The 19,879-nt window shown below is 54.5% G+C and overlaps 1 protein-coding gene across 2 annotated transcripts in view; it reads right to left on the bottom strand.

Moving 5' to 3' along the window:
- DNMT3A (DNA (cytosine-5-)-methyltransferase 3 alpha) overlaps window positions 1-15,905 on the bottom strand; it is an 80,066-nt gene extending 64,161 nt beyond the window's left edge. Inside the window, exons 1-3 of one of the 2 annotated variants that reach the window (XM_011950528.1) lie at window positions 15,890-15,905; window positions 15,383-15,631; window positions 1,370-1,474 (exon numbers count right to left, since the gene is read on the bottom strand). In XM_011950528.1, coding sequence (XP_011805918.1) covers window positions 1,370-1,474; window positions 15,383-15,445 — 168 coding nt within the window. In that variant the 5' untranslated portion in view covers window positions 15,446-15,631; window positions 15,890-15,905. Of the gene's footprint in view, window positions 1-1,369; window positions 1,475-15,382; window positions 15,632-15,889 lie in introns of those variants that run through there. The other variant, XM_011950509.1, reaches the window with a different exon arrangement.
- Window positions 15,906-19,879: the final 3,974 nt, after the last annotated feature.

Raw genomic sequence — 19,879 nt, 5'->3', positions numbered from 1 at the left:
GCACTCCAGCCCGGGCGACAGAGCGAGACTGTGTCTCAAAAAAAAAAAAAAAAAAAAAAAGTTTAAAATGACTTACCAGTAAAATGACTTCACTCGGGCCCCACCCCCCCCTCCAAATCTTCAGGCAGAATTGGCAGGGGTGCATCTCAGTACCCAGCAGGTTCCCATACCTCCCACCTCCAGGAACCCACCCCCTGCCTCCACCGTCCCATTTCACTTCCGTCACCTTCAACCCAGCCCTCTACCCCAAGGGAGCAAGTCCTGGGCTCCATACCTGCTGAGAACATTTCTTTGAAGGGCTGAGTAACAAATCCAGAGCCTCTGACTCCCCCTTACCTTCTTGCTCCAAGTTTACCACTCTCAGCTGGAAGCGGGTAAAAGAAAGGAACCAGCTGTCTCTGGTGCTGGGAAATAATGACTGCTCCACGTCTGACTCTAAGCCCAGGGGTCTTGTTCTCCAGAGCTGCCCCCAGGCCTCAGCGGCACTGGTTCCCAGAAGCCTGGGGCTGGGGCTGGCCCTGTAGCCTACAGGTCTGCAGGACTTCCTTCCCCAGGGCCCTGGTTCTCCTGCTCCCTCACAGAGACCCCTCAGCCTGCATCTCCCCTCTCCAATTTGATCAGACTCCCAGGCCTGTTCCCTTCCTCCAGGTGGGGGCTGAGACCCAGGGTGAGAGTGTGGTAGGGAGGGGCCTGCATAAACAGTCCAGGGAGATCTTAATCCAGCCTGGGATTCTGGCAGGCCCTCTTGCTTCCCTTCCAGAGGGAGGGCAGGAGTCAGGGACCTGGTCCAAGTCTTAGGCCCAAGACCAACCAGCCAAGTCCCCTGGCCTCTCAGGGCCTTCAGTTCTCTATGTAGAAAACAGGGAAATGTGGCCAGGCACGGTGGCTCACGCCTGTAATCCCAGCACTTTGGGAGGCCGCGGTGGGCGGATCACTTGAGGTCAGGAGTTCGGCACCAGCCTGGCCAACATGGAGAAACCCTGTCTCTACTGAAACTACAAAAATTAGCCGGGCATGGTGGCACATGCCTATAATCACAGCTACTTGGGAGGCTAAGGTGGGAGAACTGTTTGAACCCAGGAGGTAGAGGTTGCAGTGAGCTGAGATGGCACCACTGCACTCCAGCCTGAGCAACAGAGTGAGACTCCGTCTCAGTAAAAAAGTAAATAAATAAATAAATAAATAAGAAAACATGGAAATGTGAGGGTGAGATTTGAAGAATGGGGTATCTGCAGCTGGAGGGGTGCACCCCATCACCTGGTCTTAAATGTCTCCAGGTTCCTGCAGGACACACATCACTGCCATCGACATCCCAGGCACATGTGTGTTGTGTGTGTGCACAGGAGGGTGTGTAGAATGTGACACTCACCGGGGGGTGCTTGCGCTTCCTCCCAGGCCTCCCCACCTTCCGTGCCGTGGTGCTGGGCTCTTGGCGCTCCTCCTTGCCACGCGGCTCCTCTTGCTCCTCTCCGTCCTGCAGGCACAGACACAGCCTGTGAGGCCAGAGGTGGATCCAAGCAGTGTAGCATTCCAGGCCTGTCTGGGGCTGGCCCTGGCCTCCCTTCTAGCCCCAGCCTCCTCCTGTTCCACGAGCCACACTTCCAGGGCTGTATAATACACCTCCACAACCTCCCCTCCTGCCTGGTGAGGTTTGAGTCACCCCTCAGAGCCCCACTTAAAATATATCCTTGGCCAGGCACAGTGGCTCACGCCTGTAATCCCAGCACTTTGAGAAGCCAAGGCAGGAGGATCCCTTGAGGCCAGGAGTTTGAGACCAGCCTGGGCAACATAGTGAGACTCCATCTCTACAAAAAAACCCACACCCATATATAAATATATAAATAATACAGATTTGTATATATATATAAATAAAACATCCTTGGGGGAACTTCAGGGCAGACCCTGCTGCCCCAACAGAAGGCATCTCTCCCTCTTTATTACCACATTTTCTAAACCCTAAAATTATAACACAAGCTCTGATAAAGGATTTGAGTTAAAAGTTTATTTATACGAGAAAGTTTTTGTTCACAGGTACACAATTACATTTGTGATCTACTTAATGAACCACCTTTATTGAAAATAAAATCGCCGGGCGCGGTGGCTCACGCCTGTAATCCCAGCACTTTGGGAGGCTGAGGCGGGCGGATCACGAGGTCAGGAGATTGAGACCATCCTGGCTAACACGATGAAACCCCGTCTCTACTAAAAATACAACAAATTAGCCGGGTATGGTGGCACGCACCTGTAGTCCCAGCTTCTAGGGAGGCTGAGGCAGGAGAATCGCTTGAACCTGGGAGGCGGAGGCTGCACTGAGCCAAGATCATGCCACCGCACTCTAGCCTGGGAGACAGAGCGAGACTCCGTCCCAAAAAAAAAAAAGAAAAAGAAAAACAGGTGAAAAGAAATATTAAATTTAGTAACATCTACTTGAAGTCCAGGCAATACTCAAAATGAACGACTGTGGAAAGTGGAGGACTTGTACAGCTGCGAACACCCCTGCCATGTGGAACTGGCACCATGCATGCCTGTCAGCCTGCAGAAGGGTCTCAGGTATGACCAAATCTCAGCTCCTCTCCATCTCTTGCATTCACTGGGTTTGGAACAGAAGTTTGTTTTACTCCCTGCCCCCTCACATAACACCTGTGCAGGGCTGGGCCCTGACATGCTTGTCTCCTGGGGCACAGAGACAATAAACCTAGAAAGTCCTGCCTCACTACTCCAGCCTGGCCACAAACCACCCACAAGTCCCTTCTGACTCAGCCGGGCTCTGGCATGACTAATCCCCAGCAGAAATGATGCTGGGGAAGGAGGGAGAAAGACACCCTGACCCTGCAGCCTGCAGACAGACCACAGGCTGTTCTTCATACCCCGCACGATGTCAGGAGCCAAAGATGGCTTTTGAGCCCTCCCCGAAGAGGGCGCCAACCCAGGGAAGTGCTGGCAGCACAGATAGAGAAGAGGGTCCACAGCTCTCCTGGAGGCCTGAGTAAGATGGCCCTCAACATCCTACTCAACTTTCATTTTCTGTGATTGCAAAATACCTTGTGGTTTGCCACATTAATTTTTGGTGATAGTGGGACACACAAATGGAAACCTACTGTGACCGGCAGTAGACATAAGACCAGCAGGAAGAGCATCCCTGGCCCCTCCATCCATCCTCCAGCTGAGGCATGTCTGCAGGGCAGACCATCATGGCTCAAGTTCTGGGAGGCCTCCAAAGACATGCACATGGAGGGTGAACAGAGGTGCCCGGTCTTAGCACAGGTGGTGGCCACAGTCAAGCTAGAGACAGGCAGAGCTCACACAAGAGATAGAGAGAGAATGCTCGGAGGTGCAGAAGAGGACCCTCGCAGGTGCAGAAGAGGTGTGTTGTGGGAACAAGGAAGGGGAGAGCTGCCAACGCCAGAGACCAAAGCTGTCTGAGAAAGATACTGAGGATGAGGAGGCTTAGCTAGGGGTCAGAACGGCTGACCTTCAAGAGCACCGTCACTAAGCTGTGCAGAGTGACATGGCAGTGTGGGCTGGAGAAGGGCCAAAGAGGACAATTTAAGGAGCACAGTGGAGGAAGCATCTGGAAAGGATGCCAGGGGACTGGGAAGCCCCGTGCCGTCTACGGAAGGAGAGGCTAGCCCCAAGGCTGGAGATCCTTCAGGGGCTCTTTTCAGGAAAGCACAGCAGAGGGGCGGTGAGGGCAGAAATGCTATGGAAAGAGGAGCCAACTCGTGGGAGCCTTCATGAGGGCTCAGGCTGCCCAAGGGCACATGCCGCATGGGAGGGGAGGCCTGCTGCTTCTGAACCATCTTCTGAAGACCCCAGACCCACCCCTCCAAGCATATAAGAAGGGATCACACAGAGAGGACGTGTTGCCAGTGCAGCTTAGTATTTGTGAAGGTTCTGATTGGATCTACACAACTGCTAAGAATTTCAGGCTGAGGTGGGGCGTCTGATCCGATTCTACTCGTGCCAAATGGGCACTGTCTTGATCAGCACGTGTAAAATCATCAGGGGTCATGTGAGGTCATGGAAAGAGCAAAGTGGGCATGAGCCCAGCTTGTCCATTTCCTAGTTACAGTTACAGGAGCAGCCTCTTGGAGCCTCCGTTTCCTCATCCATAAAATGGGGGTATGAAGGTGTCCATCCCGTCTGCTTCTTGGGTTTTGAGAAGACAGCTTCACAAAGGGTCCGCCCCTTTGTCTGTTTTGTTTACTGCTGAATCCCCAGCGCCTAGGGCAGATTCTGGAAAAACTCCTACTGCCCATAAATTCTGGGCTTTAAACTATTTCTTTAACAAGCTGCATTTGTGACAGAGGGATTCATTTGACTTTCTTGCATTGTGAACTAATCCGAGATGTGAAAGCCAACCAGAGCTTCTGATCAGTGAAAGGGAACCACAGTTACCACACAGCAATGACCTAAAAACAAAGACGCTTGACATTTCATGATGGGCACCAGCTTCCATCGGGCATGTGGAGAAAGCCTTTGGGGGCCCCTATAGACCACCCCTCTGCCATATGCAGTCCTGCTGGCATCTCTCACCTACACCATGTGTGTGGGGCCTGGAGGTGCTTGGCACATCTTTTTCCCTGTTGGATTCAATTCCATGCAACCCAGCCCAGGGGGGAGGGGTGGACCCCCCGGTGCCAGGCCACCTCTTCAGGTCCTGACAGGTCCAGAGAGGGCGGGGAGTGCCAGGCAGGGGTGCTCTGTGTACCCCACACCTGGTGCAAGGAGCTTCACGGCTGGCCCAGCATTCAGGCCCTACATGCTTCTGGGCCATGCTTAGAGTCTCCACGAGAGCCAGGTCTGAACAACTCCTGGCCCTTCCCCTTGACATTTGGCCGTAATCGCAGCGTTGTGAAGAGCACGTTCTCTTCCACCAGCTCTTCCTCGATGGAGTCTTAGGGCAAAGCAGGAAGTGATGCTTCTGCTCTGGGCCTGCCTGAGGTTCCCTCTGCAGAGGGAGGGGGCTGACACGCCGAGAAGGGTAAGCAGATGGCTCGGGCCGTGCCCCTCAACGGCTCCAAGGAAGCGTAGCAAGTGGTTCATTCTCGCATCTGTCACGGGGTCTGTTTTATTCCATATCTTTGCTGATGGGTTGAGCAAAGGAATGTAAAATATGCTTATCAAATCTGCAAGTAGCCCTCAATTAGTAGGCGTTGCTAATACTCTGAAAGAAAAGAATCTGATCTGTGGTGACGCGGAACAGCTGAAAAACACGGTTCGCAGGAAGAGATTTGAGCCCAGGTTGGTCTCCTCATCTGTCAAGCCAGGGTATTGAATTTGTCCACGCTTCCAGTGCAGAGGGGAGGGGCGGAAATTCCAGACATGTAGGCTTTGGAGAGGGCAGAGCCGGGCTGGGAGTTTCGCTCTGCTCTTTGCTTAGGAGTAACTTCAAGCTCTTTAACCTCCCTGAGTCTTGCTCTCCTCATCTATAAAATGGGATGATACCTACTTCACAGTGATGTTGTAAGAATTAAATGAGGTGATGTAGCAAAAGTTTGACACGTGATAGTCACTCAAGAACTGCTACCTTCCCCCGCTCCACACATCCTGATTCGTACTTCACTCCCACTCCATCCTCCCCAACCCCCTCCTTGCCTCGTGCAAATCCCAGCACGCTGCCCACCATATGCAGCGATCCCTCACTACCACACAGAGCCCAACATCTGGCGGGCGCTCCTGCCGCAAGATATGTGGCAATACCAGGGCTCTGGGAGCTTTCCAAAATGCAAAGCTGATTATGCCACTCTGCAGAGCTTAAACCCTTGCCATGGGGGTTTCCGGGGGCCAGGAGGATCCAGCCAAGCTCCTCAGCTCATGTGCAGGATGGTCCCCAGGATTTGGCTGGATCACCTTCGTCTCCTCTCCACACTGTGGTCCCAACAGACAGCACCAAGTGCGAAAGCAAACTGCTTCCAGCCTCAGTCCCTGGGCATAGACTGTTCCTTCTGCCCGCACCACCTTCCCGTCAGGTTTATTAGCAAACTGTTACTTGCTTTTCCAGCCTCACATCCTGGATTCCCCGCCCCTAGCCCCCCTCCTCCCATCCCCTGCCTAGACTGAGCTGAAAGACCCTTCCTCTCCTATAGTTTCCCTACCCAGCATGACAGTGGTCAGCTCCTTGAGGGAAGTATGGGTGTCTGATTCATGCTGGCATCCAGAATGCCTAGACTGATGCACTTAGTCCAAGGCAGGCACTTGATGAATGACTGTCACGGAGTAGGTGCCTGACATGAGTCCATAGACGCAAATAGAGGCACACGTACAAATCTACAAGCCTGTACAAATACAACTGTGTACCAGGTTCCAGTGCCTCTCGGATCTTTACGATTTCAGATTAGGAAACAAGAGGACTAAAACGTCCCTTCTAGACTTAAACCTAATTGTCGCTTTGCATTTATATCATTCTTTGCAGCTTTCAAAGCACCTTCACGTTTGGTGGCCTGTGAGATTAGGTGGTTCCTCTCTCTAAACTTCTGAGGCTATGATCTGACCCACATTTCAACACTGCTCACTGGATGGATTATTTTAAGCCGCATACAACGTCTCATTCTGATGCGCTGGGCTATGACGGTAACAATCTCTCACATCTGCACTGTACATGGTAATTGACAAAGCATCTTCATAGATGTTATTTCATTGTATTCTTACACTTTATGGAAAGCAGAGCTGCTATTATTTTTTTCTATTACACAAGTGAAACACCTGAAGCTCAGAGAGATTATCTGACTTGCAGGGATCAGAGGGCCAGGAAAGGAGGCCTTTAGAACCAAAATTTACATCTTTTATTTACCAGCCCATGGTTCTTTCTACAGCAACATGCCACTATGCTCTACCACGTCAACAGACACACAGTGACAGCATAAGGATAACAGGCAATCCACAGGCAAGGCACACTGGCGTTCACAGGCACAGACACTCTGGGCTGGCTGTGCCCAGACACAGGACCCCTCCCCGTAAGAGATCTATGTCTCTTGAGGCCCTTGCCTAGAGACAGCCAGCCTGACATACGTGTGTTCCCTTCAGTACTTAAACCGGATGCTACTGACCCAGCATCCGTCGAGCAGATGTCTCACGTTGGTGCTTGAGTCGAGGGGATGAACTTGCCGGATCTAGCCAGCTACTTGCCCGGGCCCCCTGGGACAAGAAGCATGCACAGCCTTTGCCAGCTGGCTGGCTGGCCTCCCAGGGACTGTCTGTGATCATGAGATTCAGTGAAACAAACTGGCTTCTGCAAGAGGCAGAGCCCTGTCCCGGGCTGCCTGAGCACCAGGCTCTGAAGTCACAGCCACATGCTCGCGTACCCCAATGCCACACACATACGCACATACGCTCGCCGCACACCCGTGCCCAGGCCAACCTGCAGAGGCTGATCCCAGCGTGAGGGGTCAGGCAGTGGCCTGGGAATCACTGTAGATGCACATGGGCCCAGAGCCCTCCAAAGCCCCCTACTTTTTCTGATCTCAGTCACCTCCCACGGCTCATTGGCCCTTTATTTCAATTATTCAACAATATCCAACAAATAATCATTGACTGCTTAGGTGGTGTCATAATTACTGAGGAAAGCCTTCCATCCTCCTGAAAGGCCACTCTCCTGAAGGGGAGGGGCTGTGTTTCATTGGCGCCTCTGAGTCCCCCACATTTCCTGAGTACTTGAACACAGAGATGTTCCAAAAATGCTAAATAGCTGACAGTGCTGGTGCCTGTCTGGTTCCCAGGCCCTCCTGCCAGAGCTGCAGCCCCTTGTCCATAGCCTGTCCACCTGGCTGGGGCTTCATTGTCTTCTGGAGGTTCAGGGTGGGCCAGACCTCACACCCACAGAGCAGCATACCTCAGCCCTGTCCACCTCTGAGGTGTCGGTGCCATCACAAGGCCAGACATAGGGGTGCACTCAAAAAATCTATTGAGCACCTACTGTGTACTAGATACAAAGATAAACAAATAGGAAACTCAGTTCAGAGGGAGACGACGACATGTAAACAAGTACCTGATGCCATGCTGAGCCCAGAGTGGAGTGTGCCACTGCTTTGCCTGTGGCCACTTCCATGGCACCAAGCCCACTCATGTCTGCTCCTTCAGCAGCACACCCAGCTCTGCCAGCCCTTGCTTAATAAAGGGGAAGATCCAGATAAAACTATTTTGTAGCCATGTAGCCTCTCGAAGCCCCAGTTGAGGAACCTCTGATCATTATCCTGCTCTGAGTGCCTCCTAACTAATCGTGATGACAGAGTGAGTCAATCACTACGCAGAGAATACTCTTTTGCATGCCCTTCCATGCAGCAAAAACATTATGTGGGATGATTACGAGGAATATCCCTAATGCCCCGTGGCTCTCTGCAGAGGCAGCTGCAGGGCATAACCAGGCCTCCTGTGCCAAGCCCAGGTGCCAGAGAGGAAAGGCTCATGTCCCAATTATCCTGGGACGCTGCTCTACCGCTCAGCTCCACTCCTTTTTTTTTTTTTTCCCCAGGGTTTCACCATGTGGGCCAGGTTGGTCTTGAACTCCTGACATCAGGTGATCCGCCCACCTCAGCCTCCCAAAGGGTTAGGATTACAGGCATGAGCCACCGCACCTGGCCAGCTTTTTTTTAGAGATGGAGTTTTGCTCTTGTCACCCAGGCTGGAGTGCAATGGCGAGATGTTGGCTCACTGCAACCTCCACCTCCCAGGTTCAAGTAATTCTCCTGCCTCAGTCTCCCAAGTAGCTGGGATTACAGGCGTATGCCACCAGACCAGGCTAATTTTTGTATTTTTAGTAGTGACAGGGTTTTGCCATGTTGGCCAGGCTGGTCTCGAACTCCTGACCTCAAGTGATCCACCTGCCTCGGCCTCCCACAGTGCTGGGATTACAGGCGTGAGCCACTGCGCCCGGCCCATTCTTTTCTGCACAGCTGAGCCTGGCCTTTCCTGCCCTGACCCTGGGCAGTTCACCTTCTTGGCAGGGCTGGGCTCCATCCCTAACCTGGCCATTAAGAGCATGAGGGACCCAAGTGACTATGGTCCCTCACCTAGGCCCCTGAAGGGATCTACAGCCCCTGCATCAGGAGTTAGGTCTCATCATCACTTGCCTTGTTTTACTTTTGTTCAAGGGATAAAGGGACCTCAGGACTTTTGTGACTGATGACCCAAAGAGAGACAACATTCCCTCTACGTGCTAGGCTCTCAGTGGACTCTAAGCCTACACTACGTCCCCACCCATGGTTTCCTACTGTTCTCCTGCGCCCCTGCAATTCATAGGGCGGCAGTGGGTCTAAACCACAAGGTGTGGGTAGGCAGGTAGGTAGGTAGGTAGGCAGGTATGTAGGTAGGTAGGTAGGCAGGTAGGTAGGTAGGCAGGTAGGTAGGTGGGTAGGCAGGTAGGTAGGTAGGTAGGCAGGTAGGTAGGTAGGCAGGTAGGTAGGTAGGCAGGTAGGCAGGTAGGTGGGTGGGTGGATGGGTAGGTAGATATCCAAAATAAATTATAAAGCTAACTTAACATATGCGACGTCCCAGTGTTAACCACTCGCACACACCATCTCGTCTGAACCTCTCAAGCCAACTAGGAGCCGTTTTCCTGCTCACAGCCATGTTGCCAAGTCACGTGACAGAGTCCAGCTTCAACACAAGCCTGTCTCCAGGGGCCAAACAACCCCCACCCAAGACTGTACTGACTGCAAGTTTAACTAAATTTGACATGTAATAATGTCCAATTTAAGAGAATTTTAGAGAACCTGAAGCCCAAAATGTAGCTCCTGCTCAGCTCAGGGATGGGCACTGTTTGTATCACAAACCTGCTGAGCGCGCCCAGGCCTCTCCTAACTCCCTGGAGATCAGCGTGTGCGCCATTATTGCTGGTGGGTTTCTGAAGAGGTGAGGGTGCAGCGGCTTTTTCTGTAGCTATTTAAACGTACTAAGAAGGATGCTCTTTGAAATGACCTTACAGCAACCACTGTCAAGCAAAGAGCCAGCCCTAAGTGACCATGTGGGGGCATCTGAGTGCAAGAAAGGCAGAATGTGCCCAGGAGCAGGTGACAGACTGAGGCCAGCAAGAATGACTGCCACTGGAACTGGCAGGGACCCCACCCAAGGATGGAGGCCCTTGCACTTGGAGACCAGAGCGGAGAGAGCCCACGAGAAATCAGTGGCTGCCAGGCCTCTGGGCTGGACTTTGATGGGGAGGGGAAAGGAGGAACCGCAGCCCCAATGCTGCCCACAGACACATGCACACACACACGTGCAAACACATACTTACTGTTTCCCTAGCACAAATATGCACCCCAGCTGCAGCTTCCACTACGGGCAGGAGAAGGCTTGATCAGAGGAGCTGCCCAGCAGGCCCCACCCACCCCTGGAGGGTAGGCATGGCTTACCCACCTTGATGTCTTCCTACCCCTCTACTAGGCCCTCCAAGTACGGTCACTCAGTTCATCCAGCAGCCTTGCGGAGCCCTGCTATGTGCCAACTACCTGGAAAGGTACCTATGTCTGAAGAAAGGGAGGGAGGAAGAGAAGAAAAGAGGAGCGGTATGTCCAGAGAGGGAGAGGCAGGGAAGAAGGAGGGCAGGAGGCAGGAAGAAACGGTAAGAAGCTGCGTGTCTGCAGCAGTGCCTCCATCTGGTGTGTGTGCCTGTACACACAGGTGGTGTGTGCAATTCCTGCTGGAGATGAAGTGCCCCCAGCTTCTGCCCAAGGGCAAGAGCACTATTGTGCGGTGAAAGGCTTTCTCCTGCAGCAGAAGTCCAGGGGAGGACTACAAATTCTCGTTGCATCACCGCCAGGAGGCACTGTTCATCCCGTCCCCCTTCACGCAGGAGACAGCCTAAGGAGTACAGAAGCCAGCCTCATTCCAGCCTCAGCACTACCACTTACAAGCTGTGTGACTCGGAGCAAGTGACTTAACCTCTCTGAACTTCAGTTTAGCCCTTAATAAGATAGAATGATGAAAATAATAGTGTCTACCTTATAGAGCAATTATAAGAATTAAATAAGATAGGCCTGGCACAGTGGCTTACACCTGTAATCCCAGCTCTTTGGGAGGCCGAGGTGGGCAGATCATGAGGTCAGGAGATCTAGACCATCCTGGCTAACATGGTGAAACCCCGTCTCTACTAAAAAAAAGACAAAAAATTAGCTGGTCGTGGCGGGCCCCAGTAGTCCCAGTTACTCAGGAGGCTGAGGCAGGAGAATGGTGTGAAATCGGGAGGCGGAGCTTGCAGTGAGCTGAGATTGTGCCACTGCACTCCAGGCTGGGTGACAGAGCAAGACTCCGTCTTGGAAAAAAAATGAAAGAATGGAGTAAGATAATGTATGCACATGGCGCCCGACAGAGTCAGTATTCAATGCATCTTAGCCATTGTGTTTCTGAGGCCAGAGGAAAGGGGGTGACACTGAGACCAGGAGCCTGGCCTGGGGCTCTGGACTCCCCTCTGATTCATATTTGGGGATCTGAGGTGGCCCTTGGACTGCTCTTTGTCCCCTGTCCTGCTCCCTCTGCCCCCCGTCCTCTGCTCCATACTCCCCTCTAAGCTCTCAGCCTCCCCACTGCTTGCCTCCCCACCCATCCTCCACAAGGCCAGCCCCCTCCCTCTGCTGCGGCAACATTTACCAGCTGACTCGCCCTGACCACAGCCCCAGAGCTCGGCCTGCCCCCTCCTCATCTCCCCAAGCAGCCCCGCTCTGCCCACCATATGGATGGCGGGTAGGGTAGGCGGCAGGTGCCAGGGGGACACACACAGGCCACTCTGTACACTCCCAGCCACAGCATGGCTGCCTCAGCCCGGCACCCACAGCTCTGCACTCTGCCTCCCTGATCCTGGGCTCTGGGATTCTTCTCCTGTGGGAGGGTCTTGGCCACTCTCATTTTCCTTTTCGTCCTATCCGTAAAATATTTCCCGAGCAATGGCCGGGCGCGCTGGCTCACGCCTGTAATCCCAGCACTTTGGGAGGCCGAGGTGGGCGGATCACGAGGTCAGGAGATCGAGACCATCCTGGCTAACATGGTGAAACCCTGTCTCTACTAAAAATACAAAAAAATTAGCCGGGCATGGTGGCAGGCGCCTGTAGTCCCAGCTGCTCAGGAGGTTGAGGCAGGAGAATGGTGTGAACCCAGGAGGCGGAGCTTGCAGTGAGCTGAGATCGTGCCACAGCACTGCAGCCTGGGCAACAGAGCGAGACTCCGTCTCAAAAAACAAAAATAATAATAATTTCCCGAGCACCTACTCTGTGCTATTCCAGGTCCTGGGGATTCACATGAAAGAAAAGGGCCGTGGCCCTATCCTCCAGGCTAGCACTGGGCAGAAGTTATCTACACCAATAGTTCTCAACAGCTATGCACAACAGTACCCCTTGGAGGGATGGTTAAACGGTGCCCAGCTGGGTCCCATCCCCCGAGTTCTGGCTCAGCAGGTCTGGAGAGGGGCCTGAGCTTCGCCTTCCCAGGTGATGCTGAAGTGGCTGGTTTGGGGATCCCACTTTGAGAACCACTGGTCCCCTGCAAACTGTAATACAAGGCCGACTACAGCCTGGGCTTTGAGGTTTTGACCAGGGAGGAGAAGAGATTAGGGAAAGAGCCCACGCGGCAGAGGGAGCAATATAAACAAAGACCTGGAGACTCCAGGAAGCATGGGAGTGGGGTTGGAGTGAAAAGCGCATGGAGGCGTGGCCGGGGGCGGTGGGGAGAGGTGGGGCAGTGGCTAGAAGGCCACATGGGGCCAGGTGGTGGAAGGGCCAGTGGTTGGCCACACCCCTTCCATCTGGCTTGCCAAACAGTTCCTTCGTGCATAGTGCCCCTGGCACCTGTGCCAGGCTCCCTGGGCTGCAGACCAAGCCTGTGTCTTCCCCTCTGCAGCTACCAGCACCCCTGCCGCAGGCCTGGCTTTCATGGGCTGCTGTGGTGGCTGTCAGTGTCTCTCCCCACCCTCCCTAGGCGGCTCCCTGGAGGTGCTGGAGCCAGCCCAGAGGTGCCAGGGAAGTGTGCCAGGTGAGCCAGCATGCGTAGTGTAGGCGTGGGCGGCTGGGGAGGAGGCCTGGCTATGGCCCGGCCCTTGTCTATCCAGATTGCTGCCATCTTTTGGCATGACCCCCTGCCTGCCAGTGTGTGAGTGTGCACACTCTATCAGCACCGGGATCTAGGGCTGGGTATGTGTTTGTTGCCGCTTGAGCCAGAGCAGTTACTATGGGTAGATAATAATAGCAATCGTAATCCCTCATAATTGGACCAGACTTTGCTGTCTGCAGGTCACTTCCATGCCCATGACCTCATCTGACTTCCATAACCACCCTGTAAAACAGCAAGGCTGGAGTCACTGTCCCCATTTTCCAGCTGAGCAAACACAAGCCCAGATGCCCTGAAGTCACATCTCCAGTAAGTAGCATACTCAGGACTAGGACCTGGGATTTCTGACTCCTGGTCCAGCGCTGCTTCTCAATCCTGAACTATTAGAATGCAGATCCTGACCTGCTGCGGTCCATCGGCGGCAGCAGCGGCGTGGGAGTACAGTCCAGTAACAGGAGTTTGTCCCAGCTGTCCCCACCTCCCCACCTGTGGGGAGCAGCTGACCAGTGACTGCCAGTGCATTGATGCAGAGCTGCGTCAGCAACTGTCAGGACATCGGACCCGGAGTGGGGCGAGGCTCAGGGTCACCTTATCCGACAGAGAAAGCAAGCCAGGCCCAAAAAGGGGAGGGAGTCAGCCATGGCCACAGCTGCCGCTCCAGAGCACAGGCGGCTGCAGGTGTCTACGGCTGAAGGGCCTGGGTCTTCATGCTGCTTGAGTCCTGAAGGGGAGCAGCCTAGGGGTCCGCAGGTATCCAGGACTATTAGTTCTTTTCCCGTGGGTTCAGAGGGGAGGAGACTGATCAGTCGCCCGGGCGCCCTGCCCAGTGGGCCGCAGTGTGTGCTGGCTTTCTGGCCCACTCTGCCTGACTGGGTGCACACACCCCCGTGGCGCTCTACAGGGTGCTGGGCTGGGAAGGCAGGTCCCTGAGCATCATGTGCACTCCTGGGATGTATACGTGTGTCCCTAGCGGGACCTATGCAGGTAGGGCTGTGGGAAGGGCTCGGGCCTGGGAGGCAGGAGAATAGGCCCTCATCTGGACCTGCCACTGCCCAGCGGGGCTCAGCTTCCTCATCTGCAAACTGGTGGCATCTGTCCCTGCCCCATTTGTCTCAAGAGTTGTCCCCAAGGACCAAACAGAACCACTGATGGAAAACTAGGAAACAGAAACACACTCTGAAGAATGAGTAAACCCGGGAAGGAGCTGAGCATGCGAGAGGGAGGTCTCAGAGCTGATGCCCTTCAGGTAGGGTGCCCGGCTGCCTTTAGCCCCAGAGTGCCCAGGGCCCCCACAGCTGGTGCCAGCTGTCCACCTTTGTTGCAAAAGAACCAACTGCTGCCCCCATGAGCATGCCCGGCTACTCCCAGACACCACCAAGCATCACAATGTCCAGCGCTACTCGGGAAGGGGAGCAGGCAGCAGGGACTGTGGACAGAGGCACAGCAGACAGACATGCCAGGAAGGCCTATGGCCATCATAAGATTCCCTGGAGGGTGGCAGTGAGCTCACCATTCCACTGACAGAGGGCAACACAGTCCAGTGCTGGGGATTAAGGGGTAGCTTTTCCTATCATGGGGACACAGCTTGGTAAGGTCCCAAGGCAGCCTGTGGGGACCCAGCAGGGACTCCCGTCAGTCTGATGTAATCTCCTCTGACTGATTCAGGCACAACCTGGAGTTCAGCAGAAGGGTGGAGAGGCCACCCCCAACTAGATTCTGAAAACATGGAGGTCACCAGCTCCATGGCCAAAAGCCATACCAAAGCTCACCCAGCTACATTCACTTGGAGTCTGGGGTGGGGGGCAGGGACAGGAAATCACCATCTCCAAAGCGCGCTGGCGCCACACTGAGCCCAGCCTGTGACTCCGTCCGTGCGGGAGGGTGGGCCCCCGCGGAGTCGTGTTTACTGTGCCCCACCCCAGAACTTATCTTTGGCCCCCTAGAAGCTGCTGAACACCTTAAGGAAACAGAGGCAGCTAAAAGAGAAAGTGATTCACCTGAAGGCTCACGCCTAGTAAGAGGCGGGTCTGAGAAGGAATCCAGGTTCTGGGACTCTCTGTGAGGCCGAACCCTCACAATGGCACAGACCTGGGCTTTGAGCCACTGTGCGAATGCCATGGTGGTTAAAAGCCTGGGTCCTGGAGCCAAATGCCTGCTCCACCACCAGAATCGAACCTCTGCAAGCCTCTGTTTCCTCATCACCCAAACAGGGATGTGATGGTCCCACACCCTGTCGTGAGCACTGAGTGATGTGGTCACGCGCTCAGTATGAGGAGCTGGCTGTCATCACGTAGGGAAAGGGCTCTCCCTCTCCCAGGCCAGAGGGTCCCCAGCAGAGCCCACTGCTCACCTTTCGGTCCTCCTCCCGCTCTGCAGCAGAGCTGCTGGTGTCCCCGGGGCCGCTGGAGGGCATGGCGGGCGGCTGGGCGCCGGGAGGCAGGCTGGGGCTGCGTGGGGCTGGGGGACTGCTGGGCTTTGGGGAAGGAATTATCGTGGTCTTTGGAGGCGAGAGTTAAAACTTAAACATAGATCCTGGTGTTGAGCCCTCTGGTGAACGGTGCCTCTGTCAGCCCGTGGGTGAGGGCTTCGATGGCTCCACCTGTGGAGGAGAGAAGAGGATCAGTGAGGCGGAGCACCCCACCCTCCCTGGGTCAGGCCCTCAGCCCAGGGCCACACCTGACCTAGGAGACCTGGGGTCTTGCTCCTCCTCCTGGCCTCACCAGCACCCCAGAGAGCAGAGAAACCAAGGCAGGCTCCCCTCAGAGCCACCTCCTACCCCAGCAGCCTCTGAGAGCCTTGGACGTGGCAGCAGTCTCCCCTCCGTGTCGCTGCGGCCAATGGGTGCCACTTCTGGGACCTCCAGCTGCCTCTGCCTCCTCCCTTCTCTTCATTCACAGCCGCTCTCTCCTTTGAAAGCTTCCCGCATCCTCCCTCCCACCCCAACCAGCCCCTGGGAAATCCCAGCCTCCCCCAGAGGCCCCCAGCCCGGCTACATTTTCCTTCTAATCTGTCCTCACCCCCACCCCCACACCTCCCGCCACGTGGAGGAAGCGAGTGCAGTCACAGGATGTAGTGAAATGAATGTCACCTCACTTCAGGACCGGTGCCTGGGCCCAGAGAAAGCTGAGGTCTGAGCTCAGGCTGCAGGCCTGATTGGCTCTGGCCTAGGAGGGAGAGGCCGAGGCCACCGTCACGGCCACAGCCACGGCCAAGGCCACAGGTCACGGCCACACTGAGGCAGGAGTGAGGCTGCTCTCTCCCCCATCCCATGAACCAGCCCCATTTGCCTGCAGAGCTGGTGGGCGTGAGGGGTCCTCTGAACCCACATGGCTGAGTTTTAGGGGCTTTTCTTCCCTCTGCTCCAGGTGTAGGCCTCAAGCCAGTGAAATAACAAAGCCTGCAGCTCAGGCCACAGCTGGGGTGGGGGTGCTGCTGCCTCAGCCCCCTCACTCAGAGACACACAAGAGCTCCCCTGCTCCCCACCCCCGGAGGAGGCGGCTGCCAAGCCCCTGCCTCGAGTGTGCCAGGGCCCAGGAGGGGATTGGCAGGCGAGGGAGAGAGGGAGGCAGGCTGGATCTGGGCCCACCCACACCCTTCCCCTTCCAGTTCCTGGTTCTGCTTCCCCAGCTCCCCCTCCCTCCTGGCCTTCTCCTCCCATCCCCCTCCAGCCAGGGCTCCCTGGAAAACCAGGACCGGGAGACAGCGCAGGCTTGGCTCTCCCACAGGCCCAGCCCCTTTCTCCAGGGGAGCACTGTTGCCTGGGAGTGGGTGCCCCAGCCCTGGCTCTGCCCCAGGGGGGAGTGGGAGGAAGGAGCTGGCGGGAGGAGCTTCTTAGGGCCAGGACAGGAAGGGTACCATCAGATTAACCCAGAAAGGCTGGAAGTGGGCCTGCCCCACAGCTAAGCCCTGAGGCAGCCCAGGTGCACTGGGTCCATTCCCCATATCCCCAGGCTCAGCGTCTATTCCCCATACCCCCAGGCGCAGCGCAGCGCTGGGCTCAAGGAAGGTTTGGTGCCCGGGTTCCCTGAGAAGGTGAATGGCAGCGGAGAGCAGCTCCATGGGCCACACGCCACTCAGGGCCTGGCTCGTGCTCTGCATCCAGGCAGCCGCTGTGCTGTCCCCAGTTTACAGGTGACGCTAAGATTGACAAGACCAGGACCCATCTGAGGCATGAACCCAGATCTCTCTGACACTAAAGCTGTGAGGGGTTGGGTTCACGTCCCCCAACACACACCACAGAAGCAACTCTGAAGATCCCAGCAGAGAACTGGTCCAACTCAGAAGCACACGGCTCCCAGCCCTTAGCAGCCAATGATTCCCTGTCAAGCCCCACTCCCATTTGTTACCACAGACATCTCCAGCCACCCCAAAACCAAAACCTTCAAGAGGGTCAGAAGCTAAGAGGGGCAGAGTATGGTTGGAAAGAATGTTGAGCCCGAAGTCCATAGGGGTGGGATCTACTCCTGATGGAGGCTTCCCCAGCCCTCGGTTTCCCCACCAATGAAACGGGAGAGCAAGACCCCTTCTATTAATAGCTCTGACTGGCCAAGGAAGCTGTTGCAGCCCCACAGGCCCAGTGGACACGCGAGGGTCTGACAAGGACAGGGCACCCCAAATGGAGTTTGGGGGAGACCCAGGCACAAAGGAAGTGGGGCAGGAGCGTTGTCTTGATGCTGTCCTAGGCTTAGAGACACCCAGAGGGCATCTGTGCTGCCACGGGTGTGGCGAGGCTCAGAGAAGCTCTGGCTCCCAGTAGGGAGAGGAAGGAAGCTGGAGGAAAAAGCAGAAACTCACAGGGCATTGGCCCCAAGGGCAGATACCCCAGAAAGCAAAGGAAAGGAAAGGAAGATTCTCTTCTTCCTTCCCTTCCTCCACCCAAGACTCTGACATCTGAGCTACAGAAACTGTCCTCACAGAAAACGCAGCTGACCTGGGTCAACCCTTTTGTGTTGCTCAATGGACCAGCCCTGTCAGTAGCAGTCCCTCAAAATCACCCCCATCATCTAAAATGCTCCAGTACGTGTGTGGGCAGGCCATGCACTACACAACTCTAGGGGGCCCCAGTTGGTGGCCAAGGTCCCAGACCTTGACATAGCATTGCCAGTCTACCCTTGGAGGCTTCATTCTTCCTTCAGGCAGCCCAGCCATGGGGAGTGGGCTCTCCTGGGCCCACAGTCCCAACACAGCAGCAGGTGTCCACCACTCTGGTCCTTCACCGCACAGTCCTGGCTGCTTCCAGTACCAAAGCGTTCTCCCCACCTGGGCCAAGGGCTGCACTGCAACCACCACCGCCACCAAAAAACCCTTGCTAAGAACGCTACCACCATGAAAAGCAGCTTTTATTTCCTCCTTTTAGAATCCACAGTGATCATGGATAATGTTTGTAACAGCCACTTAAAAAATTTCAAGGAATCCCACCATGAAAACATCTTCGTATCACAGCTGATAGGATCACCATCTCCACTGCTTCAACTATAGAACTGTTGCGGAAAAAGAACTGAAAGCTTTGAATATGCATACCAAGGCTCACTACCTTCTAAATTCAGTGCAGTAGAAACATCTTTTGTTTGTTTGTTTAGAGCAGGTTCTTGCTCTGTCACCCAGGCTGGATGCAGTGGCAGTATCACAGCTCACTGCAGCCTCAAGCTCCCAGGCTCAAGTGCAAGTGACCCTCCCACCTCAGCCTCCCGAGTAGCTGGGACTACAGACATGTACCACCACACCTCCTGGATTTTTTTTTTTTTTTTGTAGAAACAGGGTCTCCCTATGTTGCCCAGGCTGGTCTTGAACACATGGCTTCAAAGGATCCTCCCATCTCAGCCTCCCAAAGTGTTGGGATTCCAAGCATGAGCCACCACACCTGGCCAAAAGATGTTTTAAGAAGACATAAAATTACAAGATTAGGCTGAACAAGAGAAGGAATACCACCAACAAAATTGTGGAATCTGGAAAGCAGACTTGTGACAGCCAAATTTCAGACAGGCGTGTGAATACTGATATATAACACAGTCTTCAACAGATGCTTATATGATAGCATCAGGTACTCTGGGACTAGGGCTGAAGAGGATGCGTGTGTGAGAAACGAGAGGCTGAGTGAGATAAATGAATTCCTAGACCCTCCTCTACAAGTCTGAAGGTTTATCTGTAGTCACTGGAGGGCATAAAATAGGGGGTCTTTGCACAGAGTCACTTGGCACAGCTGAAAACAAAGATGATAATATCAAAACCAAGGAGAGGAAGGTTATTTATTTATTGAGACGGAGTTTCGGCTCTTGTTGCCCAGGCTGGAATGCAATGCCGCAATCTCGGCTCACCTCCGCCTCCCGGGTTCAAGCGATTCTCCTGCCTCAGCCTCCCAAGTAGCTGGGATTATAGGCATGCACCACCACTCCCGGCTAATTTTCGTATTTAGTAGAGATGGGGTTTCGCCACGTTGGCCAGGCTAGTCTTGAACTCCTGACCTCAAGTGATCTACCCGCCTTGGCCTCCCAAAGTGCTGGAATTACAGGTGTGAGCCACTGTGCCCAGCCAAAATTATTAAAGAATAAACCAAATCTTAAAACAATCTTCCAATTAGAATTATTTTCAGCCAAATTATCATTTAAGTGTGAGAATAAAATAAAGACATTTTCTTTTTTGTCCTTTGAGATGGAGCCTTGCTCTGTCACCCGGGCTGGAGTGTAGTGGTGCAATCTCCGCTCACTGCAAGCTCCACTTCAGGGGTTCATGCCGTTCTCCTGCCTCAGCCTCCCAAGTAGCTGGGACTACAGGCGCCTGCCACCACACCCGGCTAATTTTTTTCTATTTTTAGTAGAGACAGGATTTTACCGCGTTAGCCAGGATGGTC

The sequence above is a fragment of the Colobus angolensis genome, unplaced genomic scaffold (assembly GCF_000951035.1).
Source record: "Colobus angolensis palliatus isolate OR3802 unplaced genomic scaffold, Cang.pa_1.0 Scaffold109, whole genome shotgun sequence".
In the NCBI taxonomy this organism is placed as follows: Eukaryota; Metazoa; Chordata; class Mammalia; order Primates; family Cercopithecidae; genus Colobus; species Colobus angolensis.
The sequence above is the reverse complement of the archived record's forward strand: the minus strand, read 5'-3'. Positions and strand labels throughout refer to the sequence as shown.